The sequence below is a fragment of the Daphnia pulicaria genome, chromosome 8 (genome assembly GCF_021234035.1).
Source record: "Daphnia pulicaria isolate SC F1-1A chromosome 8, SC_F0-13Bv2, whole genome shotgun sequence".
NCBI lineage: Eukaryota > Metazoa > Arthropoda > Branchiopoda > Diplostraca > Daphniidae > Daphnia > Daphnia pulicaria.
Window position 1 is genome coordinate 9,952,528 of NC_060920.1, and position 20,003 is coordinate 9,972,530.

The 20,003-nt window shown below is 39.6% G+C and overlaps 9 protein-coding genes and 1 long non-coding RNA gene across 14 annotated transcripts in view; 6 read left to right on the top strand and 4 right to left on the bottom strand.

The window, feature by feature from the left end:
* The window catches only part of LOC124311055 (sodium-dependent phosphate transporter 1-A-like), a 7,298-nt gene extending 5,893 nt beyond the window's left edge, over window positions 1-1,405 (bottom strand). The window contains exon 1 of the mRNA XM_046775329.1: window positions 985-1,405. The gene's annotated coding sequence lies outside the window, so the exon portion shown is untranslated. The remainder of the gene's footprint in view (window positions 1-984) is intronic.
* Window positions 1-9,848, top strand: part of LOC124311287 (putative uncharacterized protein DDB_G0286405) — a 22,854-nt gene extending 13,006 nt beyond the window's left edge. The window contains exons 2-5 of the mRNA XM_046775721.1: window positions 8,469-8,726; window positions 8,806-8,907; window positions 8,977-9,155; window positions 9,251-9,848. Of these exons, the coding sequence (XP_046631677.1) occupies window positions 8,502-8,726; window positions 8,806-8,907; window positions 8,977-9,155; window positions 9,251-9,734 (990 nt within the window). The 5' untranslated portion in view covers window positions 8,469-8,501 and the 3' untranslated portion in view covers window positions 9,735-9,848. The remainder of the gene's footprint in view (window positions 1-8,468; window positions 8,727-8,805; window positions 8,908-8,976; window positions 9,156-9,250) is intronic.
* On the bottom strand, window positions 4,273-4,584 carry LOC124311740. Of its 2 annotated transcripts, none has more exons than XR_006910191.1 (2): window positions 4,437-4,584; window positions 4,273-4,349 (listed from the first exon to the last, which is right to left on the bottom strand). It is a non-coding gene; the product is annotated as an uncharacterized LOC124311740 (long non-coding RNA). The 2 variants fall into 2 exon arrangements; XR_006910190.1 differs by having other exon boundaries at window positions 4,429-4,584.
* LOC124311030 (double-stranded RNA-specific editase 1-like) lies at window positions 4,581-8,026 on the top strand. Of its 4 annotated transcripts, none has more exons than XM_046775279.1 (8): window positions 4,581-4,591; window positions 5,065-5,696; window positions 5,760-5,943; window positions 6,018-6,161; window positions 6,226-6,554; window positions 6,618-6,853; window positions 6,918-7,062; window positions 7,125-8,026. In XM_046775279.1, exons 2-8 carry the CDS (start codon window positions 5,099-5,101, stop codon window positions 7,442-7,444), a joined length of 1,956 nt encoding a protein of 651 aa, XP_046631235.1. In that variant the 5' UTR covers window positions 4,581-4,591; window positions 5,065-5,098; the 3' UTR covers window positions 7,445-8,026. The 4 variants fall into 4 exon arrangements, with proteins under 4 accessions (XP_046631235.1, XP_046631232.1, XP_046631233.1 ...); XM_046775276.1 differs by lacking the exon at window positions 4,581-4,591 and adding an exon at window positions 4,781-5,019 and having other exon boundaries at window positions 5,092-5,696; XM_046775277.1 differs by lacking the exon at window positions 4,581-4,591 and adding an exon at window positions 4,781-4,949 and having other exon boundaries at window positions 5,058-5,696.
* LOC124311091 (probable E3 ubiquitin ligase complex SCF subunit sconB) lies at window positions 9,839-12,040 on the bottom strand. Its single transcript, XM_046775388.1, has 6 exons — window positions 11,124-12,040; window positions 10,914-11,061; window positions 10,616-10,830; window positions 10,382-10,549; window positions 10,121-10,307; window positions 9,839-10,058 (listed from the first exon to the last, which is right to left on the bottom strand). The coding sequence occupies exons 1-6, from the start codon at window positions 11,859-11,861 to the stop codon at window positions 9,841-9,843; spliced, it is 1,674 nt and encodes a 557-aa protein (XP_046631344.1). The 5' UTR covers window positions 11,862-12,040; the 3' UTR covers window positions 9,839-9,840.
* Window positions 12,041-12,256: 216 nt separating this feature from the next.
* LOC124311281 (m7GpppX diphosphatase-like) lies at window positions 12,257-14,228 on the top strand. The gene is made up of 4 exons (XM_046775712.1): window positions 12,257-12,919; window positions 12,976-13,200; window positions 13,264-13,381; window positions 13,458-14,228. Exons 1-4 carry the CDS (start codon window positions 12,431-12,433, stop codon window positions 13,622-13,624), a joined length of 999 nt encoding a protein of 332 aa, XP_046631668.1. The 5' UTR covers window positions 12,257-12,430; the 3' UTR covers window positions 13,625-14,228.
* On the top strand, window positions 13,875-14,735 carry LOC124311940 (uncharacterized protein YJR141W-like). The gene has a single exon (XM_046776307.1). The coding sequence runs from the start codon at window positions 13,875-13,877 to the stop codon at window positions 14,733-14,735; it is 861 nt and encodes a 286-aa protein (XP_046632263.1).
* A 596-nt stretch (window positions 14,736-15,331) lies between these two features.
* Window positions 15,332-17,366, top strand: LOC124311211 (CTD small phosphatase-like protein 2). The gene is made up of 5 exons (XM_046775604.1): window positions 15,332-16,208; window positions 16,266-16,495; window positions 16,561-16,687; window positions 16,757-16,852; window positions 16,918-17,366. Exons 1-5 carry the CDS (start codon window positions 15,492-15,494, stop codon window positions 16,981-16,983), a joined length of 1,236 nt encoding a protein of 411 aa, XP_046631560.1. The 5' UTR covers window positions 15,332-15,491; the 3' UTR covers window positions 16,984-17,366.
* Window positions 17,350-18,557, bottom strand: LOC124311355 (protein KTI12 homolog). The gene is made up of 5 exons (XM_046775809.1): window positions 18,348-18,557; window positions 18,179-18,283; window positions 17,815-18,110; window positions 17,683-17,745; window positions 17,350-17,605 (listed from the first exon to the last, which is right to left on the bottom strand). Exons 1-5 carry the CDS (start codon window positions 18,493-18,495, stop codon window positions 17,393-17,395), a joined length of 825 nt encoding a protein of 274 aa, XP_046631765.1. The 5' UTR covers window positions 18,496-18,557; the 3' UTR covers window positions 17,350-17,392.
* Window positions 18,558-18,665: 108 nt separating this feature from the next.
* Window positions 18,666-19,455, top strand: LOC124311485 (deoxyuridine 5'-triphosphate nucleotidohydrolase, mitochondrial-like). Its single transcript, XM_046776006.1, has 4 exons — window positions 18,666-18,853; window positions 18,909-19,045; window positions 19,113-19,258; window positions 19,327-19,455. Exons 1-4 carry the CDS (start codon window positions 18,756-18,758, stop codon window positions 19,381-19,383), a joined length of 438 nt encoding a protein of 145 aa, XP_046631962.1. The 5' UTR covers window positions 18,666-18,755; the 3' UTR covers window positions 19,384-19,455.
* The last annotated feature ends 548 nt before the right edge of the window (window positions 19,456-20,003 follow it).

Here is a 20,003-nt window from a genome sequence, read left to right on the forward strand (position 1 = left end):
ATATTCAATTTCACTAGTCGTGAAAAAAAAAAACATTTGCAGCTGAATAAACAGACGCCAAGGACTGTTGTTGAGTACGCCTGTGGCTTTCATTTTAAATTGGAAAAAGAGAAAATGTCTGAAACACGAGACACTTGGCAGAGTTCGTCGAGTGTGTGCATCGATTAAGATTACTAGGTAAAACAAGACGATTGATAACATGGAAAAAAAAATGAGATACATATTAGAGCTTTTATCCACCCCTCCACCCACCAAAACAGGATTTCGTGTCGTCGTCTGCGATTTCTTGATTTTTGGCGACTCGCTTTTTGTTTTTTTATTTGAAATTGAACGAAAATAATTTTTTATTTTATTCCAGTTTTCTCTTATAGAAAAAGTGATTTTTTGGACCGGCGCCAACGGTTTAGTTTCTCCTCACCAGACGTCGCCGGCCAAAAGTTACCAACGCCGGCTATTTTAACCACCCCCACCCAAGTTACAAGCAGTGCCACTACTATACTACACAACTACAACTACCACCACCAAATAGTACACTGCGTTGCTCGTCTGTCACGTGATTGAGGCGTCCAACACTCGGCAAAGGATCAGCTAGCTCCCTCGCTCTTTTTTGGCTTTTGCGCGATGAAGACGTGATTCACGCGGCCTGGCTAACGAGCAATTACAAACCCAGTATACAGACGACCCTCATTCGAACTGTTTCTAGGCAAATGACAATCCCTCAACTCAAATTTTTTTTTTTTTTAAATGTTGTTTTTCTTCTTCCCGTTAGAACGTGAAGAAAAAGAAACAACTGGCGGCGTAAAACCCAGAGGCGTGGTCGTGGCGATCAATAAATGGAACCCCTCGTGTGCGTGTAGACGGGCGCGCGTGGACCCTAACCAGCCAGCCTAGCCACATTTCTGTTTTAAGCACTGCAACCGTGATAGAAGCACAGAACCTGGAGGAAAAGTTAACAAGGAATGTCACACGGGTGTCGAAACTCACCTGCAAATCAACTCCACCGAGAACAAAGAAACTCGAAGGTACGCGTGAACGAATTGTCGCCGCTCGTCGATCGGTCGGTCGTCGGGATCGGCCAGTGATGAAAACAAGACTCCAAAACAACAAATTCCGGATCAACGTACCCGCAATTTGTCGCAACAACAAATTTTTAGAAAAATAAAGAAAACGTGAATAAGAATTTTGAATGAACAAGTCGGGAAAGAAAAAAAAAGGTTGGGAAGTGAGAGGAGAGAAGCGAACGAGAAGGACCGCGTGGTACGAACGACGATCGAACCGTACCGGCCACCTCCTCTTATACGTGTCTACGCGCACGGGCAGAACGTCGGAACGGAAGAACGTGACGTCGTGAGAGGGGGGGGGGGTGGAGCTTGTAGCGCCGCCAAACCAACCAGTAAAATCAAGCTCATTCGTCTCTCCTTCTCCTCCTCTTTCTGCTTCTCCTGTGACTTTTTTAAAAAACTTTTTCTTGTAAATTGAAAAGAGCGTGCGTACGTTCGCCGCTCACGAACGCGCCGACGCCGATCCCAATTCCCAGCAAAGAACATTTGCTTCTTCTTCTTTTACTTGTTTTTTTTTTTTTTTTTTTTTTTGTTAATTCTTCTTTCGGGATTAGGGCTGTTGACGCCATCGGTGGTGCGTCAGTTCAGTTCCCTTTTGGGTTTTTGATCTTTTTGCCATTTGGGCGATGGGAGCAAAGAAATCTGGCAACGTCGAGCCTCTTATACACCGCCCTCGTTCTGTCCGCCAAAGTTTTTCAACTCTCGCAATTTGCTCCAGGAGACGTTTTTGGGTAGGATAAAGTTTTGCGCGATCTTAACTTGTTTCCATGCAAACTTTTTCTCAAGAAAAGAAAAGAAAAAAGATGGATGAGATTTCTAGGCTGTGGGAAAGTAGGATCGATGTTGATTGATTCGCGCAAGATTCGTCACTGGGATTTTTCTTCCCTCACGCGCTCTCTATATATATAACACGAACATTAACGTGTTTAGATTCGAATCGAATGGTGAAATCACGCATTCCTCGTGATTTTTTCGACGTCCTCTGAAAAAGCAGTTTGTACTAGCGCGTGATAGGGTACGGGATCGCGTGTGACGAGTCATCGTCAACATTTGCATTAATTAGTGCAAGGAAAAAAACCAACCGGCTAGTCATCATTTTCCCTCTAAGACAAAAGCTATTTAGATTCCTAAAACAAACTCGCATATTCTGTTCTTTTTCATAGTCATAACTTGACGAGCGGTATTTGGTGATGGAGCTAGGCGGAGTTGGACGAAAAGTGGTCACGTGATCATCCCAGTGCCGCGAGGGACCGTTGCACCACCGCCACTTGAACGGACCAACAGCATTCGAAGTAGTTGAGAACGACGACGATGCTGGGAATTGTAAAAAAAGAAAAAGAAAACCAGGGGGTTTTGAATTACGCATTCAGAAGGTGTCTAGTTTTTCTCTGTTGGACGACGACACAGCCAAGAAAGAAAGAAAGAAAAATGGGCTCCATACTCGACCGTTTTTATCGTCTCTTCCTTAATGGGAGGAATGATTGCGCTTACGTCCCATGTCTGCTCTCAATCGTGTATCACAGTCTCATTGATTAGCTGACGGTACTAATAAGCACTACTACTTGGCAGTCGGCTATTTTGTCGCCAAACTGACGGGCGACTTTCCAAATATTGTTGTGGTGCCTGTAGATCTCGTCCTACCTGTTCATTATTATAATTTTTTGGTTTTCCAGGTGACTGTAGCACCTTATGAGAGTCGACGACGGGAATTTCCAAATACTCGGCTACTTACAAGGTGAATCCATCCATCCAAGATAACCGGTTTATTTGTTGTCTAAGCTGTAATGAAGCTTGACCCGTAAAACTGCCGGCCAAGGGGAATCAAATGAGGAACTGGTTTCAAGATCATCCGTCTTTTATTCGTCTCAATGGTGATGATGAATTTTTATGGCTCTGGCTATCACAACTCACTGAACCAAACAAGTCGATATATTCATTCTCAGTCCTGAAAAGTCGTTGTTATGTCCTCACGCCCATCTTTCTAGGCCATACCCTTGGCCGGGAAAAAATGATAATTTTCCGTGTAAATTATCAAAGATCAAAGATTTTCTGAAAAAAGACGGTGAATTTTTCCTTGTTTTGTTTTTTCATTAATGATTCTGATGGATAAAATCACGTAAAGGACAAGTCAATTGAGCTGCTGACTGTCCTTCTAATTTTCCCGCTTTTCGGATCAAGTGCTGCGTGACACGGCATTCGACGGAGCCGAAATGAGGCCGAGGTACTGTATTGTCTATTGGCAAGCAGCAGCAACTTGGACGTCAAATCCTAGTCTATAATGGGCGTGGGTCTTCATTTTTGTTTCACCGCTGCGTTCGTTTGCTTTGCGCCATATAACCTTGGAAAGAGAATGCGGTGGCCGCGCTGCGGTCGACCGTTTTTTTCTTTTTTGGTTTCCCCTCTCGCACGCTCAATCGACACATTTTTACGCGCAAAGTTATCATGACTGTAACAACATTTTATCGGTTCAAAGTAATTATCTTAATTATGGAATTGCCAACGGTTTACAGTCCCTGGTGGTGAAACGGCTACTCATTCTTTAATGCTCGTCATAAATAATTATCGTTAAGGAAGTAACGTAAGTAAATTGCAGACGCACTTGTAACTTTTTATCTTTTCTTTTTTTTTTTTTCGGGGGGTAAATTGCGATTGCCATAATTTCGACGCTATCACGTGATCAGCTAAGCTGAGAACGTGGACCGCGTTTGGGTGCAACAGTGCTGGTGCAAGAGTCCCGGCGTTTTTTAATAGAAATAAACGTACATACATAATAGTGGCTTATATATATTCAACAACCTAAATTTTCATATCGGAAGTCCCAGCCAACTTGAAAGTGATGGATCGTGATCACCGTTGCGTGATGAACTCAATGCCGAACGGTGCGAACATGCGAAACGGCCAACAACAACAATGTGAAATAGTACTCGACTAGACAACACGCAAAATTTGCTATATACAGGCTAATTACTTTTGTTGTTTCGATCGAGAGAATTTGTGTTTGCGACTGATTGGGATAAAAATCGAGAATAAAATATTGTAGTTGGCATCCGGGAGTCGGAGCGGAAGTTGTTGGCGATAAAATCCGGGCAGGAGAAAAGAGGTGTCGGACTCGTGAGATCGACTGTCGGCCTTCGTTTAAGAGTCGCTGCTCAATCCTGTTGCGTCATGTACAGACAACAACTTTTAGGAGAAGAAAAGGAACCTTTTTTTACGTGTGTAGGATGAACCCAGGCTGATTAGCTGGCGCGTAGCACATCCGCTAGAACAACAGCCAAAAAGAACTAAATTCTAAAAAGTAAGAAGAAACGATTAGAACAAATCAGAGAGATATAATTTAAAAAAAAAAGATAGAAAAGTAAATCAATACCACGAGACCTTTCGACTCTTGTAGCTGCTGAAGGCGCCGCTGGGCTTGGCCAGAGAATTGCCCGAGGAAGAAAGCCAATCTGTCTCACGCTCGACTCATCATAAACTTGATCCCAGCACAGATGTCTACTTGCCCCGTTGGCGTAATCACGCAACATTGATATGTCTTTGGCATTATAAATGACACACAATCCGATGGGGGCCAGAATATACTCCTGTGTGTTAAGGAACGATCGGAAATGTCTGCAAAGTTCAACCACCGAAAAACTTTGTCAGTTATCTAATAGATGGCTATACAAAAATCAATACATTTTGATTGATTTCTATCGATCGGCGATTTAATAATTCTCAAAGTATGCACCACAAAAGAAAGAAAAACCCGTTATTCCCGCGAATCAAGCATATGGCGAATCGATAAGCAATGCAAAATCGTGGGATTTTGAATTGTCTTTTATTGACTTGGATAAGCTTTGCGGACTATTCCGCAGCACGTATAGTCTCATCGTTCCATCACTTGTGTGTGTACGTAAACACTTCTTTTTGTTTCGTTGTTCTCCGATTTCTTTACCTATTAACAAAATTTAACAAAGTTGTAAGTCCTTCTTTTGATCTGCTTTGTTATATTGATAGAACATAGAATTCATTTCCAAGTCGTATTGTCAAGATTTTGAATGGAAGTAGTAACGACTGGAGTATCGAGACCGTGGAGCAGCACAAAGATGACTAGTAAACACGATGATGGCCCACCAAAGAAGAAACGAAAGAAGACTACTGAACCTGTGGCCGTTGGCCAAAAAAATCCCGTAATGGTTTTGAATGAAATCAAACCGAATATCGTCTATGACATTGAAGCATCTGGACCGCCTCATGCCAGAATTTATGCAGCATCTGTTACTTTAAATGGCAAGACCTACAGTGCTGAAGACACAACCAAGAAGAAAGCCAAGGCAAAAGTCGCACAAATGATCCTCCTCTGCTCGGTTCAGCTGAAAGATCCAAGTGTCAAAGCCCCTCTGATGGAAGAAATTATGGGTGAAGCTGAAGACTTTAGCAAAGATCTCTCAGAGGTTGTTTGCAGCTCTGAAGATTTTTATTCTTTTGAAACAGCTGTTACTGATAAAGTGAAAGCATTGCCCATGGCATCTGTAAGCAACGCTGAACAAGCCAAGAACAATCCTGTTTTCTACCTTAACCGTCTGAAACCTGGGATCAAAATTGAAATAGTCAAGGAGGAAGGAAGTCCTCATTTGCCAATTTACACCGCACGAGGTAATTGATTTGAAATTTGTTTCTGTTTTTTGTGGTAATCATTTTTCGTTTTTATTACTCAAGTTGTCATTGGAGATCAGCCCTTTGAGGGAACTGGTTCAAGTAAGAAACAAGCCAAGAACGAGGCTGCACAAGCCGCCCTACAGAAGGCGTTTGGCTTGGAGCGCACCAACCCACCCAAACCACCCTCAGCGGCCACATCATCTGAAAAACCCACCGAGGCTGAATTTGGAGATTTTATAGCAAGGTAAACCTTACGCCCCATTTGATAAGGAACAGTTGGAATTTGATCAATGATTTTTTTTTTTTTTTTTTTTGTAGACAAATTGAGAGCACGTACCTCGAAATGATGAAGAACGAGCAGCCAAGTTTATCGCGCTACAAAGTTTTAGCTGGAGTTGTCATGACCCAAGGGCCGACATCAGATGGGGCCACGGTTATATGCGTCACTACCGGGAGCAAGTGGTAATTTCTTTATTTTTCAGCAATTTTTAGTTTTCAATTTTTCAATTCAATTTTTAATTTTCAGCATCAACGGCGGTCAATTGAGTATGGAGGGTGAAGCCCTAAACGATTGCCACGCTGAGGTGTTGGCCCGAAGAGGTTTAGTCAGTTACCTCTACGACCAGTTGAACATATTCAATTCCAATCCTTCCGATTCGATTTTTGAGTCTCCAAGCGGCAGTCAAAACTTGAAACTGAAGAGCGATGTTCTGTTTCACTTATACGTAAGCTCCGCACCTTGTGGAGACGCTCGTATTTTCACACTTAACGAGTCACTTGCCTCACCTCTCGAAGATCTCCACCCCAATCGACAAGGGAGAGGAGCTCTTCGAACCAAAATCGAATCAGGAGAAGGTTTGTCTAATTTAAATATTATTTTTTATTTCATGCAAAAATGATAATGTTAATGGTCGATAGGTACTGTGCCGGTGAATGAGTGTGCCATTCAGACTTGGGACGGCATCCTTCAGGGCGAGCGACTATTGACCATGTCTTGCTCTGATAAACTCGCCCGATGGAATGTTGTGGGTATTCAAGGATCTTTACTCTCCAACCTAATTGACCCGATCTACTTCCACACAATTGTGGTTGGCAGCCTTTTTCACCAGGTTCATTTACGAAGGGCCCTCATTGGCAGGATTGAACATCTACAGGTATTATTATTATTTGGTTTCGCGAATTACTGTCACAGTTTATAAATTAATTGTATCAAATCAGGGTCTTCCATCGCCGTTCATCTTTTCCCGACCTGTTCTGTCGACGATTACCACCCCACCGGACCGCTTACCAGCCAAATCTCCCAAGAACAGCATCATTTGGATCAACGGATGGCCGGAACATGAAATTGTTGAAATCAGCAAAGGTACAGATTTTTTAAATTCATCTTGTTACGTCGTAGCCTCATTTGTAAAATGCTAATTGCAGGTAAATTATTGGATGGAACGCCATCTCGACTGTCCAAGAGGCATTTTTTCTTCCGCTTCATGGCCCTCGCTACAACCAATCTCGAGTACAAGTCTCTAGTGCAAAAGCACGTTAGAAATGGCAACGTTAGTTACAACAGCCTTAAAAAAGCAGCTCAAGCGTTTGGAATAGCGAAAGAAATGCTCCAGTCGTCCTTTATGATCGCTAGACTGGGACAGTGGGTTAAAAAGCCACTGGAACAAGATAGCTTCGAAGTTCCTTTTGATGGCAGCCAGCCTTCTGACGACTTGGATCGTGCACCAAGTCCACTGGGCTTTTGAATACCTAATGGTCGAATCATCCACCCATCTTTTTTGAGTTTTGAACGACTTTAGTTAACTGCCATCCTATTTAAAGCGATTGACTCATTCTCTCAGAAAGTGCGCACTTTTTTTTTTTTTTTTTACAAAGATTCTTTGAAATATGAACTCACGTTCGGCATCACAGTTCTAATTATACCTCGGAGATATACCTTTTGCAAAAATTTCATAACCATCGTGACGTCCAATCTGCACGACGATATCACTTTCCCTTTATTGCTAACCTTGATTTTCGAATGTTCCGATATGTTCTTTCGATCCACTTGATTTCGTTATTAATGAGAAAACCTGATTGTATTACGACTCTTGATTAATTTTGTCTTGACCAAATATTCACAGGATGTTTTGAAGGTCGCTTTCTAAGTTTCCATTTAATTTTATTGTGCATGCACCACCCGCTGTACATTTCTCAAGAAAGGAAACGATTGCTTATTCAAGATAAATATATGATAATAAAATTTCTTCAGGAAAATCAGGAAAAACGTTTTAGTGCCTATAATTGGCCTATCTAAATTCGTGAATACAAGACCTTTCTTCATTTCATATCGATACTTATATTTATTTATTTGATTTTAAGTTAACAAATACCTCGTCGTCAGTCTTGTGAAATACGTTATTCTATTCTAATTAATGGGCTAAAACCCGCAAATGAAAGTCACGAAAACCGCATCGTTGATCTGTTTTTTTTTCTACAATAGTTGCTTACCGCTTTGTTGAGAAAGAAACTTTCAATGGTCTCAATCACTCATTTATTCACTTTTCCACTGTTAAGATTAATTAAAATCATTTTCAGAAGATGTAATATGAATTGAACTGTGTAGCAGAGCCATTAAGGGGCCCTTAATGGCTCTGTGTACTGTGTGTAGGACTGTAGGGTAACACGCCTGCAGCAATGTTTGAATGAATTTGTTCGTGATCCGGCAACTACGGATATGTTGTTTATTTGAAGTTTTGAACGCTATCTGTCAGTTTAGTTTAACTTGAGAAGAAAACTTCGCCCCTTTCGTAAAAATTTACTATGTCGCTTCACTCTCGAGGCATGTTTAAGAGGAAGATGGAACCTTTATGTTTTGACATTACCCTAAACTACGACATTGCTTGGGCGGATAATTCTCAATTGACTATTGAATTCATCAAATTCTTGTGTGTTCAAAAGGGACAGATACCAGTGCCATATCCTCAACTGCAGAAACTGTCAACTTTAGCTCAAGTTGATCTTGAAAAAGATTGTAAAGTTTTGAAGGTATAGCATTATGATTAAGTATTACACCGTGAACATTTTACGTTTTATAATTACAATTTCAAGTTTATCTTTTTCGTAGACTGCCAAGGAAAAAGCTGCTGACATCAAGATGAAGCGCAAACAGATGCAATTTGTGAAGAAAGCAGAAAATTTTCAAAAAAACTTAGATGACCTTTGTTCGGTATTACTCAAATGAAAATCACTTGTTGGGTATAATGATAATAATTTATATTTTTTTTTTTCCTATTAGGGAATCACACATTGCTTTGAAGCCCAAAGTGAACAAGTTGCCATAATTCTGGGTACTTCCATATTTAATCAAAAGGAAATTTTTATCCTTGACTGGTCACAGTGGCCTTCCAAACAATCTTGTAAAAGAACCTCCAATGATAGAAAGGATTTCCAAAAAAACTTGGCAAATTTCTTTAGGTAGTTACATTCACATGATGACCATAATTTGTTCTACATCATTTGAATGATTTCCTAAATGGTTTTATAAATTTTGTGTTTTATATTTAAATTAGGTTTTTGGTGACTACTGAAAATTTGTTTCCTATTCTTCAAGCAGTAAGACCCTCTAATTTGCATGTTCTTTGCCAAACCGTTTCTTTAGCTCCAACTGACTGTATACCGCGCTTAAACTTTAAACCTTCCACCAGAGTGCCTCAAATTACCTTACGTATTCTGCCTCCTAAAAGCCAAATTTCTTTGAATCCATTTTCAAACAATTATCACGAAAACGGGTATGATGAATACCCAGTAGATGATGACTCTCACCGAACCGTTAGCCGACGTCTTGTGTTCTCTTCGCCTGCTCCTGCAAATCGTATCATTTCTGAAAAAGATAGCTCATTCTTAGATATTTCAGGGATTGGTCGATTAGACGATGACGGTGATAAAAGTAATAACGGCGAGATCATATTAGAGAATTTAACAAATAGATGTTGGTTTCAGATTCAAATTTCTTTATCAGGATTTCTAGAAACTTATGTTATGAGCAGCAATTAATTCTTAGTGCAATTCACAGGTGGAAGGTTTTTTTTCTTGTCATGTTGACGCTTTTATTAAGCCAGCAAATGTTGCGTGAAACTTATCGAAAATACAATCACAATTTTCAACAAACGCTGAAATCCCACAATTTCACGGTACGGTCATATGATCCAGAAACGATGATGAAGTCATTAAACTGCAAACATGTAACGCCGTCAGTATGATTTCTCAGAGTCAACAACCGTTGGCCAGTATTTGTCTCAAGTTGCCAAACTTTCAGAGTCCGGTCATCAGACGCGGACACCATTCTTCTTTCGTTGGCCTGAAGGCAGCGAATAACACCTGCGAAAACACACCAGTAAAACGACGTTCTTTATCGACTTGCTTGGTGAAATTAAAGTTACCAGTATGCCCCTCAGAATTTTTCCAATCAAGCGTCGATAGGCATACGCCAGATGTGAGATTCCATATTTTTATATTGTTGTCGAGTGATCCAGAGATTATGCGCTGTTCGTCAAACGAGATACACGTCACTGCATCTTGATGACCATATAGAGTAGCGTTGCAGCGAAATTCGTTTAAACTCCAAACCTAGCAATAAATCATTAAAGTAACAAACAAGTTTAGTTTTCAATTGAACGTAAAGCGCTAATAAGATGGCGTACCTTTATTGTTTTATCAGCTGAGCCACTCACTAACGTATTGGAGTGAAACTGCAAACAAAGAACATGAGCAATATGTCCTCTTAGTGTGTGCGTGCACTCGCCAGATTTTAAGCTCCAGATTTTAAGCGTGTTGTCGTAAGAACCACTGACCACTTTCTCCATGTCCATCTAGAGTTTCAATTGCGCGATATTTAATTCTATATTATTGGAAGAGTAAACATTTGATTTAATTACCTGAACACATCTGACAGTATCGGTATGCCCCACCATCGTTACCTTACAAGCAATGCTGGACCATTCATCCTGTACTGAGAGATCCCAAACCTTTAACGTTTGATCTGTAGAACCGCTGACCAACCTGTTTCCCATTAAATGAAGGCATCTCACTGTACCAGAATGCCCAACCAAAGTCATTACAGACCACGGGCTATTCGTTCGGATGTTCCAAACTATTTATTTAAAAAATAAGGTTCGTCAATAATTGGCGGTATACGACGCGTAGCAATACCATAAATTTAAAAAAATATTTCACCTTTAATTGTTTTGTCGTGGGAACCAGACACGATCCGCGTTTCATCAAACTGTACGCATGAAACACCTTGAGTGTGTCCTTCAAATGTTCGAACGTGACACTGTCCTCTAAGCCAATTCCGATGTAGACGATATCGATCAGCGAAAATCTGTAATAATTTAATTGATTAAGGTAAATCTACAAAGTATGGTAACTAAATTATTCCAATACCTTTTTCCATAACAATTTCTTGCCTCCTTCGGAATTCTGTTTTATCTGCCGGAGATGTTGAAAATGTCCACTTTGACTCAGCTTCCAGGTGGGTTGTATCATCAAGTTTTGCCACAAGAACTGAGCATTTGAAAGACTTTCCCAATATTTGCACACTTGGGAACACTTGGCAAGAGATACAGGATCAAGATATGACAGGATTTTGTAAGCCAACACTGTGGGGAGCCAGAGTAAAAAGTCTTGGCAGTTTGGAGGGCAACTCATGTGAAGTTTGTCTTGCAATAGTGTAGAAAGCAAGTGATTTTGTGGCTGTTCACATTCATTAAACAATAACATGAGCATTTTGTTCTTTTGATCCGAATTGAATCCCTTAAACCAATCAAGAACCAGGGTCAATTTAGTTGAATAGCCAGACTGAATACCATCATTTTCTCTGGCCTTTTCTTTAAGAAACTGTCCATTTAATATTGGTAATTTATAGTGATGTGGCAAACTATGATATTGGCGTGGGTGAAACCTCCGTGAATAGTATCCTGATGATTGCCCAGGTGCAAACCTCTTTAAAATCCCTGAATCTTGATAAGGCACAGAATCTTTAATGATAGCATTTTTGAGAAAAGGTGTTTTCTCCAAAATGTCGGCGCAAGAGTTTGTTTTGTTGCTATGTTCTAAAGATGACTTGCTTGACAAATCGCTGGCAGAATAAGAACGACTCTCGTGAAATTGGTCTGGGCCCATTTCTACAACCGATTTTTCTGGTTTCGGAGTACACCTAACTTAGACCTAGTTAGGTAAAGAGCTTGTGTTAGTTAAATTAGGCACATGGTAAACACAATCAAAGGTTAAGTGCTTAACCGCACCACACACAAGACAAAACAAAGAATCGTCAATGTTTTCGCCGTGACAGGGTGAACGACTGAACGGAATAGGGAAAACATGAACGCCATCTGTCCGAGCGATATTAACTGTATAAAAAACTCAGATTAGGATGCGTACTTTTTAAGTTAAAGTTAAAAAAATCATAAAATAAATAGTTCATTTTATGAAAAAAATCATTATTATCTACATAATTATCTATTTGACAAGATCCAAAATTTTCACAATTACACGGAATAGCGGAAGTCCGAAGTCCGCACAAGTCAGCAGACGACATTAGAAAATAGTTCAAAAATTTTGTGAACGAATTTTTAGAATAGCACGAGATCATTTGTCATTACATTCCGCCATTTCCGTTCGATTCCATTAAGATCAAATTTATCTACTCAGGAAGGTCACAGTCACCAGTATAATTAGGTAATTTTTCAATTATGACTGAAAATTGTGAAAGCGAAAAACCTTTGAAAATAGCAAAGCTCGACGACACTAACGATGAGGTTGTGTCAAAAATTTCGCCCTCATTCAAAACGTTTGAGGGATTTCAAGTTAAGCGTATTTTAAAAGAGAGTCCTGAGTCGAGATCAATAGTGGTTGAAGGTTCCTTTAGTGGGGAGGATTCAGCTGCCTCTGTAAGCAGTATAGTGATTTTAGAAAAAACACACTTTACTGAAAAAGAAGTTTATGGTATCTTAACAAAGAGTACTGCATTACAGTGTCTGTTTAACAATGATGTGTATTACAATTTTTTGTGCCACCCTCCAATTCAACTAAATGAGGTTAAGGCTACACTGATTCACCCTGCATCAGAGAAGCATATTGAAAAGTTTAGCACCAGAAAAAGTTTCCTAATTGAAGAAACAGCATTGATATATCAATCTGTTACACTTCTGCACATTAGAGAATCTAAGTTTGACCTTCAGGTCAGTTAAGTAATGTTTTTTTTTTTTAAGTGAATAACAAACAAATTTTTTTCCAGTGGGTGTACAATATTCTGGAACACAAGAAAGAAGCTGATAGAATTGTGTATGAAGATTTGGATCCTGATTGTGGCTTCATTTTGTTGCCTGATCTGAAGTGGGATTGCCGGTCAACTTCTAATCTTTACTTAACTGGCATTGTTTGCAAAAGGGACATCAAGTCTATTCGTGACCTAACTTCTGAGCACCTGCCTCTACTGAAGAATATTTTTGACAAAGGATCAGTAAGCACATTAAACATTTTACTGACTTGATTAAGGTTGCGTAATCCAATTTTTCACTATCAGGCTGCCATCACCAAAAAATACGGTTTGGATAAATCAGAGCAACGCATCTACCTCCATTATCAACCATCGTATTATCATTTACATATTCATTTTACATCGCTCCAATTCACCCCGCCAGGTAGACTACCTCATCCTACTTTTTTTTTTATTTGTTAGGAAACCATATTTATGTATTTTCTTTTAATTATATTCAGGGTGCAATGTTGAGAGAGCTCATCTGCTTTCAAACGTAATACGAAACATTGAATTAAAAAGTTCCTACTATCAGGAGGCTTCGCTGGATTTTCTCGCCTTTGAAGGAGATCCGCTACTGAAAAAGTATCATCAATATATCGGCCTCAGTAGAGATGGAGATTATTAGTACTCTGTGCGAAGTACACCCACAACTTCGAATTGCAAACTTGTACATACGATTATCCTCTACTAACAAGATCTTGAACGCAGCATCAGTATTGGATAATTCAGTGTGTTTTGAGGCAATCGAAGAAGAAACTGCTCGGATAGTTTTGAAGTTCCCTGTTTCAGTCAAGCTGCTTGATAATTACAAAATCCAGCCTGTAATCGATAAAGATTATATCCACCTTCGCATGCCAATTGGAGTACCGGAAGGAATGAAAAGCGGATCAGAAAGTGTCGAAGTATTGGACTTGGTTGCCTTGTCGACCAATGCGTATAAAAGCCAAGGGAAAATGTTTCATCCGATTATAGGAAAAGATTACCGCATCCAGTGTGCTGAGTGTCAATCTGTTCTCATCAATCGTTCTAATTTCAAGCGTGTGTTGCCTTTGCCTCGCTCATCGTGGAGTGAAGCCGCTTCCGACTGGTATTGCCATCGACATGATGGGGACGCGGACCATCAACTGGTACCTCGTTCAACCGATTGCCTGTTTGGAAGTTGTTACCATGCTCTCACGACGAGTTTGCTCATTGAAGGGAGCCTGGAAACTGCAGGCAGAGAATTATTATGTTCTAAATGCCAAGCCTCTGTCGGTCTAATGGAAGAAGGCCTTATGAATGTATGGTGCCACTCCATCAAATGGTTTCTGCTTCAAGAAAATGATCAATGGAAGATGATAGAAGACGTAACGACGCCACTGCAAGCTTTTTATTTCACACTGTACGATGCATTAGAAGAAGAAAAATCATTTTTTGGTCGGAAGCTAGCCTTTCGAGATGGTGTAGGAGGCGGTCAGACTCTCCTTTTATGGTTTGTAGGCGACAACGGATTCACCCTTGATTCCAAGGAATCTGCATCAGAGATCGAACTGCGTCAAAGTTCACTCCATAAAGTATTGTACAAATCGGAGAATTCGACAAGCAAGAAAATTCCCAACGACGTGATTGAATACCAGGTGAGCAGAGAGATGATGAATAGTGCCTTGTCGGTATTGCGCAATAGTTCCGAGCAACTTCCCCCTGGATGTCGAACGGCCGCTGGCTTCTCCATAGGCTATCTGTCTCTTTCCTCGTGAAAATGTTTCAAAGACACGCCCATTTGTCAATCAATACACCTTTTACAGGAAACATAATTTCATTTATTAATTATTACGAAACAAATTGTAATTTTTATGTTAGCTATTACAACAGCCATTGTTTTGATGACAGTTTGAAATTTCGGAAACTATTACATCATTTCTGAAATCGAAATCACCGAGGAAAAAATTGGTGATATTATATGCAGAGCATAGTAGAGTAGAATAAGTAAGCCTTCTAGCGCTTCTAGTGACGCTGTTTCATTGGATCATTGCCTCAGGCCAACGTTTTTTTGTTGAATGGTGGGCGAAGATCAGAGCCCGCTGGTGGTAAAAAGTCGAAACTAGAATAAAATTTAAACCACTTTTCATGTATTTTTAATGATCGACGTATACTGAAGGTCAGTGAAGCACACCAAGTTTATTTTCAATTGTCTTTGGTCATACTTTGTTATTCAACTTTAAATAATCAAGCGCATTTAGCAATTTAGAATACCATAGTTCAATATTGGCCGCTACGTGTCTCTGATACTGGCACCGGTTTTTGGGACGTCTGAAAATAGAAAGGATCTCGGCCGTAATACACAGATAGCTTTCCGAAAAGTAGGCCATCCATAAAAGAGGGCGCACTGGGCGCTTGGTTGACTGGTTCTGCATTTTCGCTTCAACTGTCGAAAGACTTTCGATACATTTTCAACTACGAGTCCAAGTTAAGCTCAAGAGCGTAACTAGGGCTTGGAAAAATTAGTTTAGAAAATGATCACTCGCAGTCTTAGGAAAAAGCTATCGCCAGTTAAAAGGGTAGCTAGAGCGAAAGCTTCGGCGCCCAAATCTCCACCAAACTCTGTTCTACCCAAGCAGCCGTCGCCGCGCAGCAAGAAACGCGCCAAACGAAGTGTCAAAATTCGCGGTGGGACAAGGATTTCCCCTTCATCGGTTAACAGTAGGAAAGCAGCTTTGAACAGAAATAACAAATCTTTTTCCTCAGAAATGGTACAATCTACAAGAGTCTTGATCGAGTCCAAAAGCTTGGAGAGAACATCCAAGAGTCATTCTAAAACTGCAGCAAAGATGGAGCCTGTGAGTGTTGTAGTCAGTACGGATCAAGATGAAAAAGAGAATAGTCCTGAAATATCTGTCTGCCAGAATGGTGGTGCAGTTGGTACAACTACAGACTTGTACTGTACGCAGGATCTTGTCTATACTGCAAGCAACGAAAATGAAACAGAAGATAATTTTCTCCTTTGTGAAGAAGTAATGTCTACCAAAGAAGTATTCATCACTCAAGCCCATGAAGCACCTGTTACTGATGAAGCAACATACATCAGGCGAGAAGAAATTGAAATTGAGCCATTCGATCCCTTCTACTTCATCAAGCATCTTCCTCCTTTGACTCCTCAAATGCAAAGACAGTGCCCAGCTCTTCCGCTGAAAACAAGAAGCAGCCCCACATTTTCACTGGTTTTAGATCTTGTAAGTCAACCATTCATGGTTTTCAAAGCATGTTATTGATGAATATTTCTCATATAGGATGAAACACTTGTGCACTGCAGCTTAGAGGAATTGGAAGATGCTGCTTTCAGTTTTCCTGTCTTCTTTCAGGATACGACATACCAGGTGTTTGTACGAACCCGACCACATTTTCGGGAATTTCTCGAGCGAGTGTCACAAATTTTCGAAGTCATTTTGTTTACCGCGTCCAAAAAAGTTTATGCTGACAAGTTATTAAATTTGTTGGATCCACAGCGTCGTTGGATCAAGTATGGAATTTTATTCATTCTTGATTTGCTTTCCAACTTACTTTTTCACTTTACATTGATTTTAGGTATCGGTTGTTTCGAGAACATTGCGTTTGTGTTAACGGTAATTATATTAAAGATTTGACTATTCTTGGACGCGACTTATCGCGCACAATTATCATCGATAACTCACCCCAAGCATTTGGATACCAAGTAATTTTTCGTTCATTCATTTTTAATTCATTTTTGTTCTTTAAAAACTAATCCATTTTTATCATTCAGCTTGAAAATGGTATTCCGATCGAAAGCTGGTTTGTAGACCAGACAGATCAGGAACTTTTGAAATTGATTCCGTTTCTTGTAAACCTGGTCAATATGGTAATTTTGAAAAATGTGCATTATTATCTTAAACATTTTTAAAATATCCATTTTTTTTCTTTTAGAATCAAGATGTTCGGCCGTATATACGTGAAAAGTACAGACTATTCTCTTATTTGCCTCCTGATTAACTAAAGACAGACGATTTAGCGAATACTCAATGTGTGCAATTGACATCCTCAATTATTTTTTAAACGGACCGTTTGTCTACAGACTCTGACCTTCTATTTCTTGAAAACATGAGCATTTATTCTCTGGCAGAGCAACTTTTTGTTGCGTTTTAAATGGTTTTCGGCCATTGTTTTAGCCGAATGTTTTATGTGTAAACTATATACACACTAGAGACCAAATTTAGCAGGTGTACCTGGCTGTTCATTGCCTGACTTGAACCCCGGTTATTTTTTTTCTCCTCTTTTGCTGCCTCGTTCATCTCCCCAGTTTGTTGTGTATGTTGACTCAATCGAGAAGTGAATGGTAAAACAATTAATAGACAGAAATAACAGTGGTCAATCATGATTCGTTGGAAATATCGTACATTATTTACACCAAATGAGACGTTAGGTACTGAAAGAACATTGCGGCTAATCTAGGTATATCATCAACTGGATGCGTCTTGGCAAAACTTATAAACTGCCGTCTGATCCTTGAAAGTTCTGACAGTTGATAGCGTCGTTTTAAAAGAAACTTCTCATTCGAGTTTGGGATAGAAACTTCGTCCCCGACCACACACGTTTTTTGAGCCTCGACTACTCGCTGGAAAAAAAAAGAAAAAATAATATTTATTATTCGTGAGCTAGGTACCTATGTAATAATGCCTTGCTTGAACTTACATTTACTATTTCTTGTGTCACACAATCCAGCTCGTACAGGAAGTTTGTTGATGTAAGAGGAAGCTGTGAATAAATAAATTAAGAAAACAGTCACTTAAAGAATTCAAGTAAACAAATGATCATTGAATGTACTGATTGTGTGGACTGATTTGGAGTTGGGGCCTTTCTTTCATACAGAGCTGCAGCAATACTCTCAAATGGTAACTCATCTTCTGGTTGGATTGTAAAGAGTGGTGCATCCCATCTGTTTCTTCCATCCGGTGTCTCATACCTCATTACCAAAGCATCAAAGATTTCTTGAGAATACTGACAAGTTTCTTCTCGTTTCATATTTTGGCCCCAAGCTTTTTCTGAGCTTGTGTCAATATGTAAGGTGCACTGTGTTGTTTTGTTAGATTTTGTAGAGCAATACAATTCATACCGATACCCTGAGAGGAGGCAATAAATCAAGAATTGTACCTATAGTAGTGAATGTGAACAGTGGATTTTTGAATACCTTTAATGTAGTTCCCTCCATCAAGAATCAAAATGTCATCTTGACTAATTAGTCTTTGCATTTCAGATTTCAAAGTGCTTCTCAATTCTTTTTCCTTACTTGCATCTAAAAAAGAGATTACAGAACATTAAGTATGAAGCACAGGGTCATAAACATTAGTCTTTCAAACCTGAATAAATTTGTTTATTCTTAACGACATCATTCTCACACAAAAGAACAACATTTTTCCCAACTACCGTAGAAAAATATTCTTTCAATTGCTGGGCTCTAGTCGTTTTCCCACTCGAAGGAAATCCAGTTAAAAGTATTAACGGCATGATCGTGTTTTCCTTTGAATTTGTCCAATTTTTGTTACGTTTTCTTCTGCTATTTGTCGAGTGTCTAGTTCATATGTTGGTCGTTAGGTGGCCATTAAAATGGACGTCACGAACATGTTCCCGCGCTTTTTGTTGCATGTTAAATCCCTACCTACTTTTCCCGGGTGTTTTTCTTTTTGTGGTGAAACTTCCTTAAAGAAAGATCGTTAAATAAGTTCCTCAATCATCAGTCGTATTAAACTACACACTTGAGCAACATCATGTCTGGGGCTGCTGTTCTTCGCTTTGCAAAATTGACTCAGAATGCTATTTCCCCTACTAGAGGCTCCAAACATGCAGCTGGCTATGATTTGTACAGGTAATTTATACATTTATGTTTCTTTCCTATCATATTATGACACTTTTTGTAATAGTGCCTATGACTATGAGGTTCCTGCAATGGGAAAAGTTATAGCCAAAACTGATATTCAAATTCAGTTGCCTGAAGGGTGCTATGGCCGTGTAGCTCCTAGATCTGGTCTTGCTGCAAACCACCACATTGATATTGGAGGTTGTGATCAAGTTGAAACAAGTTTTACATTTTCTTAATAAAGTCAACGTAATTATCTAATAATCAGCTGGAGTTATTGACCGAGACTACAGAGGCAATGTTGGTGTCGTCATGTTCAACCACAGTCAAACTGCTTTCAAGGTGAACAAAGGTGACCGAGTGGCTCAGCTCATATGTGAGTTGATACTCTATCCAGAAATTGAGGAAGCTGAGGTAAAACATTAAAAGTGTAGTGTAGATTTTTACTAGCATTGAATTAATGCCATTCTTTTTTTTTTTAGTCATTGGATTCCACAGAAAGAGGAGAGGGAGGATTTGGATCTACTGGTAAGAACTGAATGCCTCGTATTTGCACCCACGATGTACAACTTCCAGTGTGTCAATATTCTCAATAAAGCCTGTAAACACTGCATTGGATAATATCCAGCTTATTTGATGTTAAATATTCCGTCATTATCTTTTTTCAACCGACAATAGCATTAAAACGTAGAAAATGCATTGAACAAGAAACGAAACGTCACCAAATTGTTGATACACAGGTATAGTGTTACCTTAGTATTAGTAAATTAAGCTAGGATATTGTTCCGACAGTGACAAGCTTTAAAAGAAATGTTAATATTGCATCGTGTGAGCTGTATGATCGCACTGCCCACTTATTGTAATTATGTTCTTATCGGATTCGGACTCCTTATCGTGCATGGTTTTTTGAATTCAGTCCAAGGTTTTATCGACCGCGGAAACAACTGGTACATAAAGTGGGCGTACTCTTGATATAAGAACGAATAATGCACATGATCCTTTCGTGGAATAAAATTTGAATAGCAAATATTCCGGAGGGTGTCTATCTAGTGTAAACAAACTGTCATGTTATCGGGGTTTTTTGCGATGTCAACTAGGATTTGGAAAACAAACAGAAAATACTGGTTATGTTTTCCAAATATTTCAAAAAGTGTGATCC

Excerpts from the sequence above, each read along its gene's own strand:
- LOC124311355 (XM_046775809.1), bottom strand. The coding sequence starts at position 18,495 with ATGCCGTTAATACTTTTAACTGGATTTCCTTCGAGTGGGAAAACGACT. Across the intron at positions 18,111-18,178 it reads TGGAGGGAACTACATTAAAG|GGTATCGGTATGAATTGTAT; the intron begins GTATTCAAAAAT and ends GCCTCCTCTCAG. Across the intron at positions 17,606-17,682 it reads TGACACAAGAAATAGTAAAT|CGAGTAGTCGAGGCTCAAAA; the intron begins GTAAGTTCAAGC and ends TTTTTTTTCCAG.
- LOC124311485 (XM_046776006.1), top strand. The coding sequence starts at position 18,756 with ATGTCTGGGGCTGCTGTTCTTCGCTTTGCAAAATTGACTCAGAATGCT. Across the intron at positions 18,854-18,908 it reads GCTGGCTATGATTTGTACAG|TGCCTATGACTATGAGGTTC; the intron begins GTAATTTATACA and ends TTTTTGTAATAG. Across the intron at positions 19,046-19,112 it reads CCACCACATTGATATTGGAG|CTGGAGTTATTGACCGAGAC; the intron begins GTTGTGATCAAG and ends TCTAATAATCAG.
- LOC124311091 (XM_046775388.1), bottom strand. The coding sequence starts at position 11,861 with ATGGGCCCAGACCAATTTCACGAGAGTCGTTCTTATTCTGCCAGCGAT. Across the intron at positions 11,062-11,123 it reads AGAAATTGTTATGGAAAAAG|ATTTTCGCTGATCGATATCG; the intron begins GTATTGGAATAA and ends AAATTATTACAG. Across the intron at positions 10,059-10,120 it reads AAATTCTGAGGGGCATACTG|GTGTTATTCGCTGCCTTCAG; the intron begins GTAACTTTAATT and ends GTGTTTTCGCAG.
- LOC124311940 (XM_046776307.1), top strand. The coding sequence starts at position 13,875 with ATGAAAAGCGGATCAGAAAGTGTCGAAGTATTGGACTTGGTTGCCTTG.
- LOC124311281 (XM_046775712.1), top strand. The coding sequence starts at position 12,431 with ATGACTGAAAATTGTGAAAGCGAAAAACCTTTGAAAATAGCAAAGCTC. Across the intron at positions 12,920-12,975 it reads AATCTAAGTTTGACCTTCAG|TGGGTGTACAATATTCTGGA; the intron begins GTCAGTTAAGTA and ends ATTTTTTTCCAG. Across the intron at positions 13,382-13,457 it reads GCTCCAATTCACCCCGCCAG|GGTGCAATGTTGAGAGAGCT; the intron begins GTAGACTACCTC and ends AATTATATTCAG.
- LOC124311211 (XM_046775604.1), top strand. The coding sequence starts at position 15,492 with ATGATCACTCGCAGTCTTAGGAAAAAGCTATCGCCAGTTAAAAGGGTA. Across the intron at positions 16,209-16,265 it reads TTTCACTGGTTTTAGATCTT|GATGAAACACTTGTGCACTG; the intron begins GTAAGTCAACCA and ends TTTCTCATATAG. Across the intron at positions 16,688-16,756 it reads CCCAAGCATTTGGATACCAA|CTTGAAAATGGTATTCCGAT; the intron begins GTAATTTTTCGT and ends TTTATCATTCAG.
- LOC124311030 (XM_046775279.1), top strand. The coding sequence starts at position 5,099 with ATGGAAGTAGTAACGACTGGAGTATCGAGACCGTGGAGCAGCACAAAG. Across the intron at positions 5,944-6,017 it reads TTTGGAGATTTTATAGCAAG|ACAAATTGAGAGCACGTACC; the intron begins GTAAACCTTACG and ends TTTTTTTTGTAG. Across the intron at positions 6,162-6,225 it reads GTCACTACCGGGAGCAAGTG|CATCAACGGCGGTCAATTGA; the intron begins GTAATTTCTTTA and ends TTTAATTTTCAG.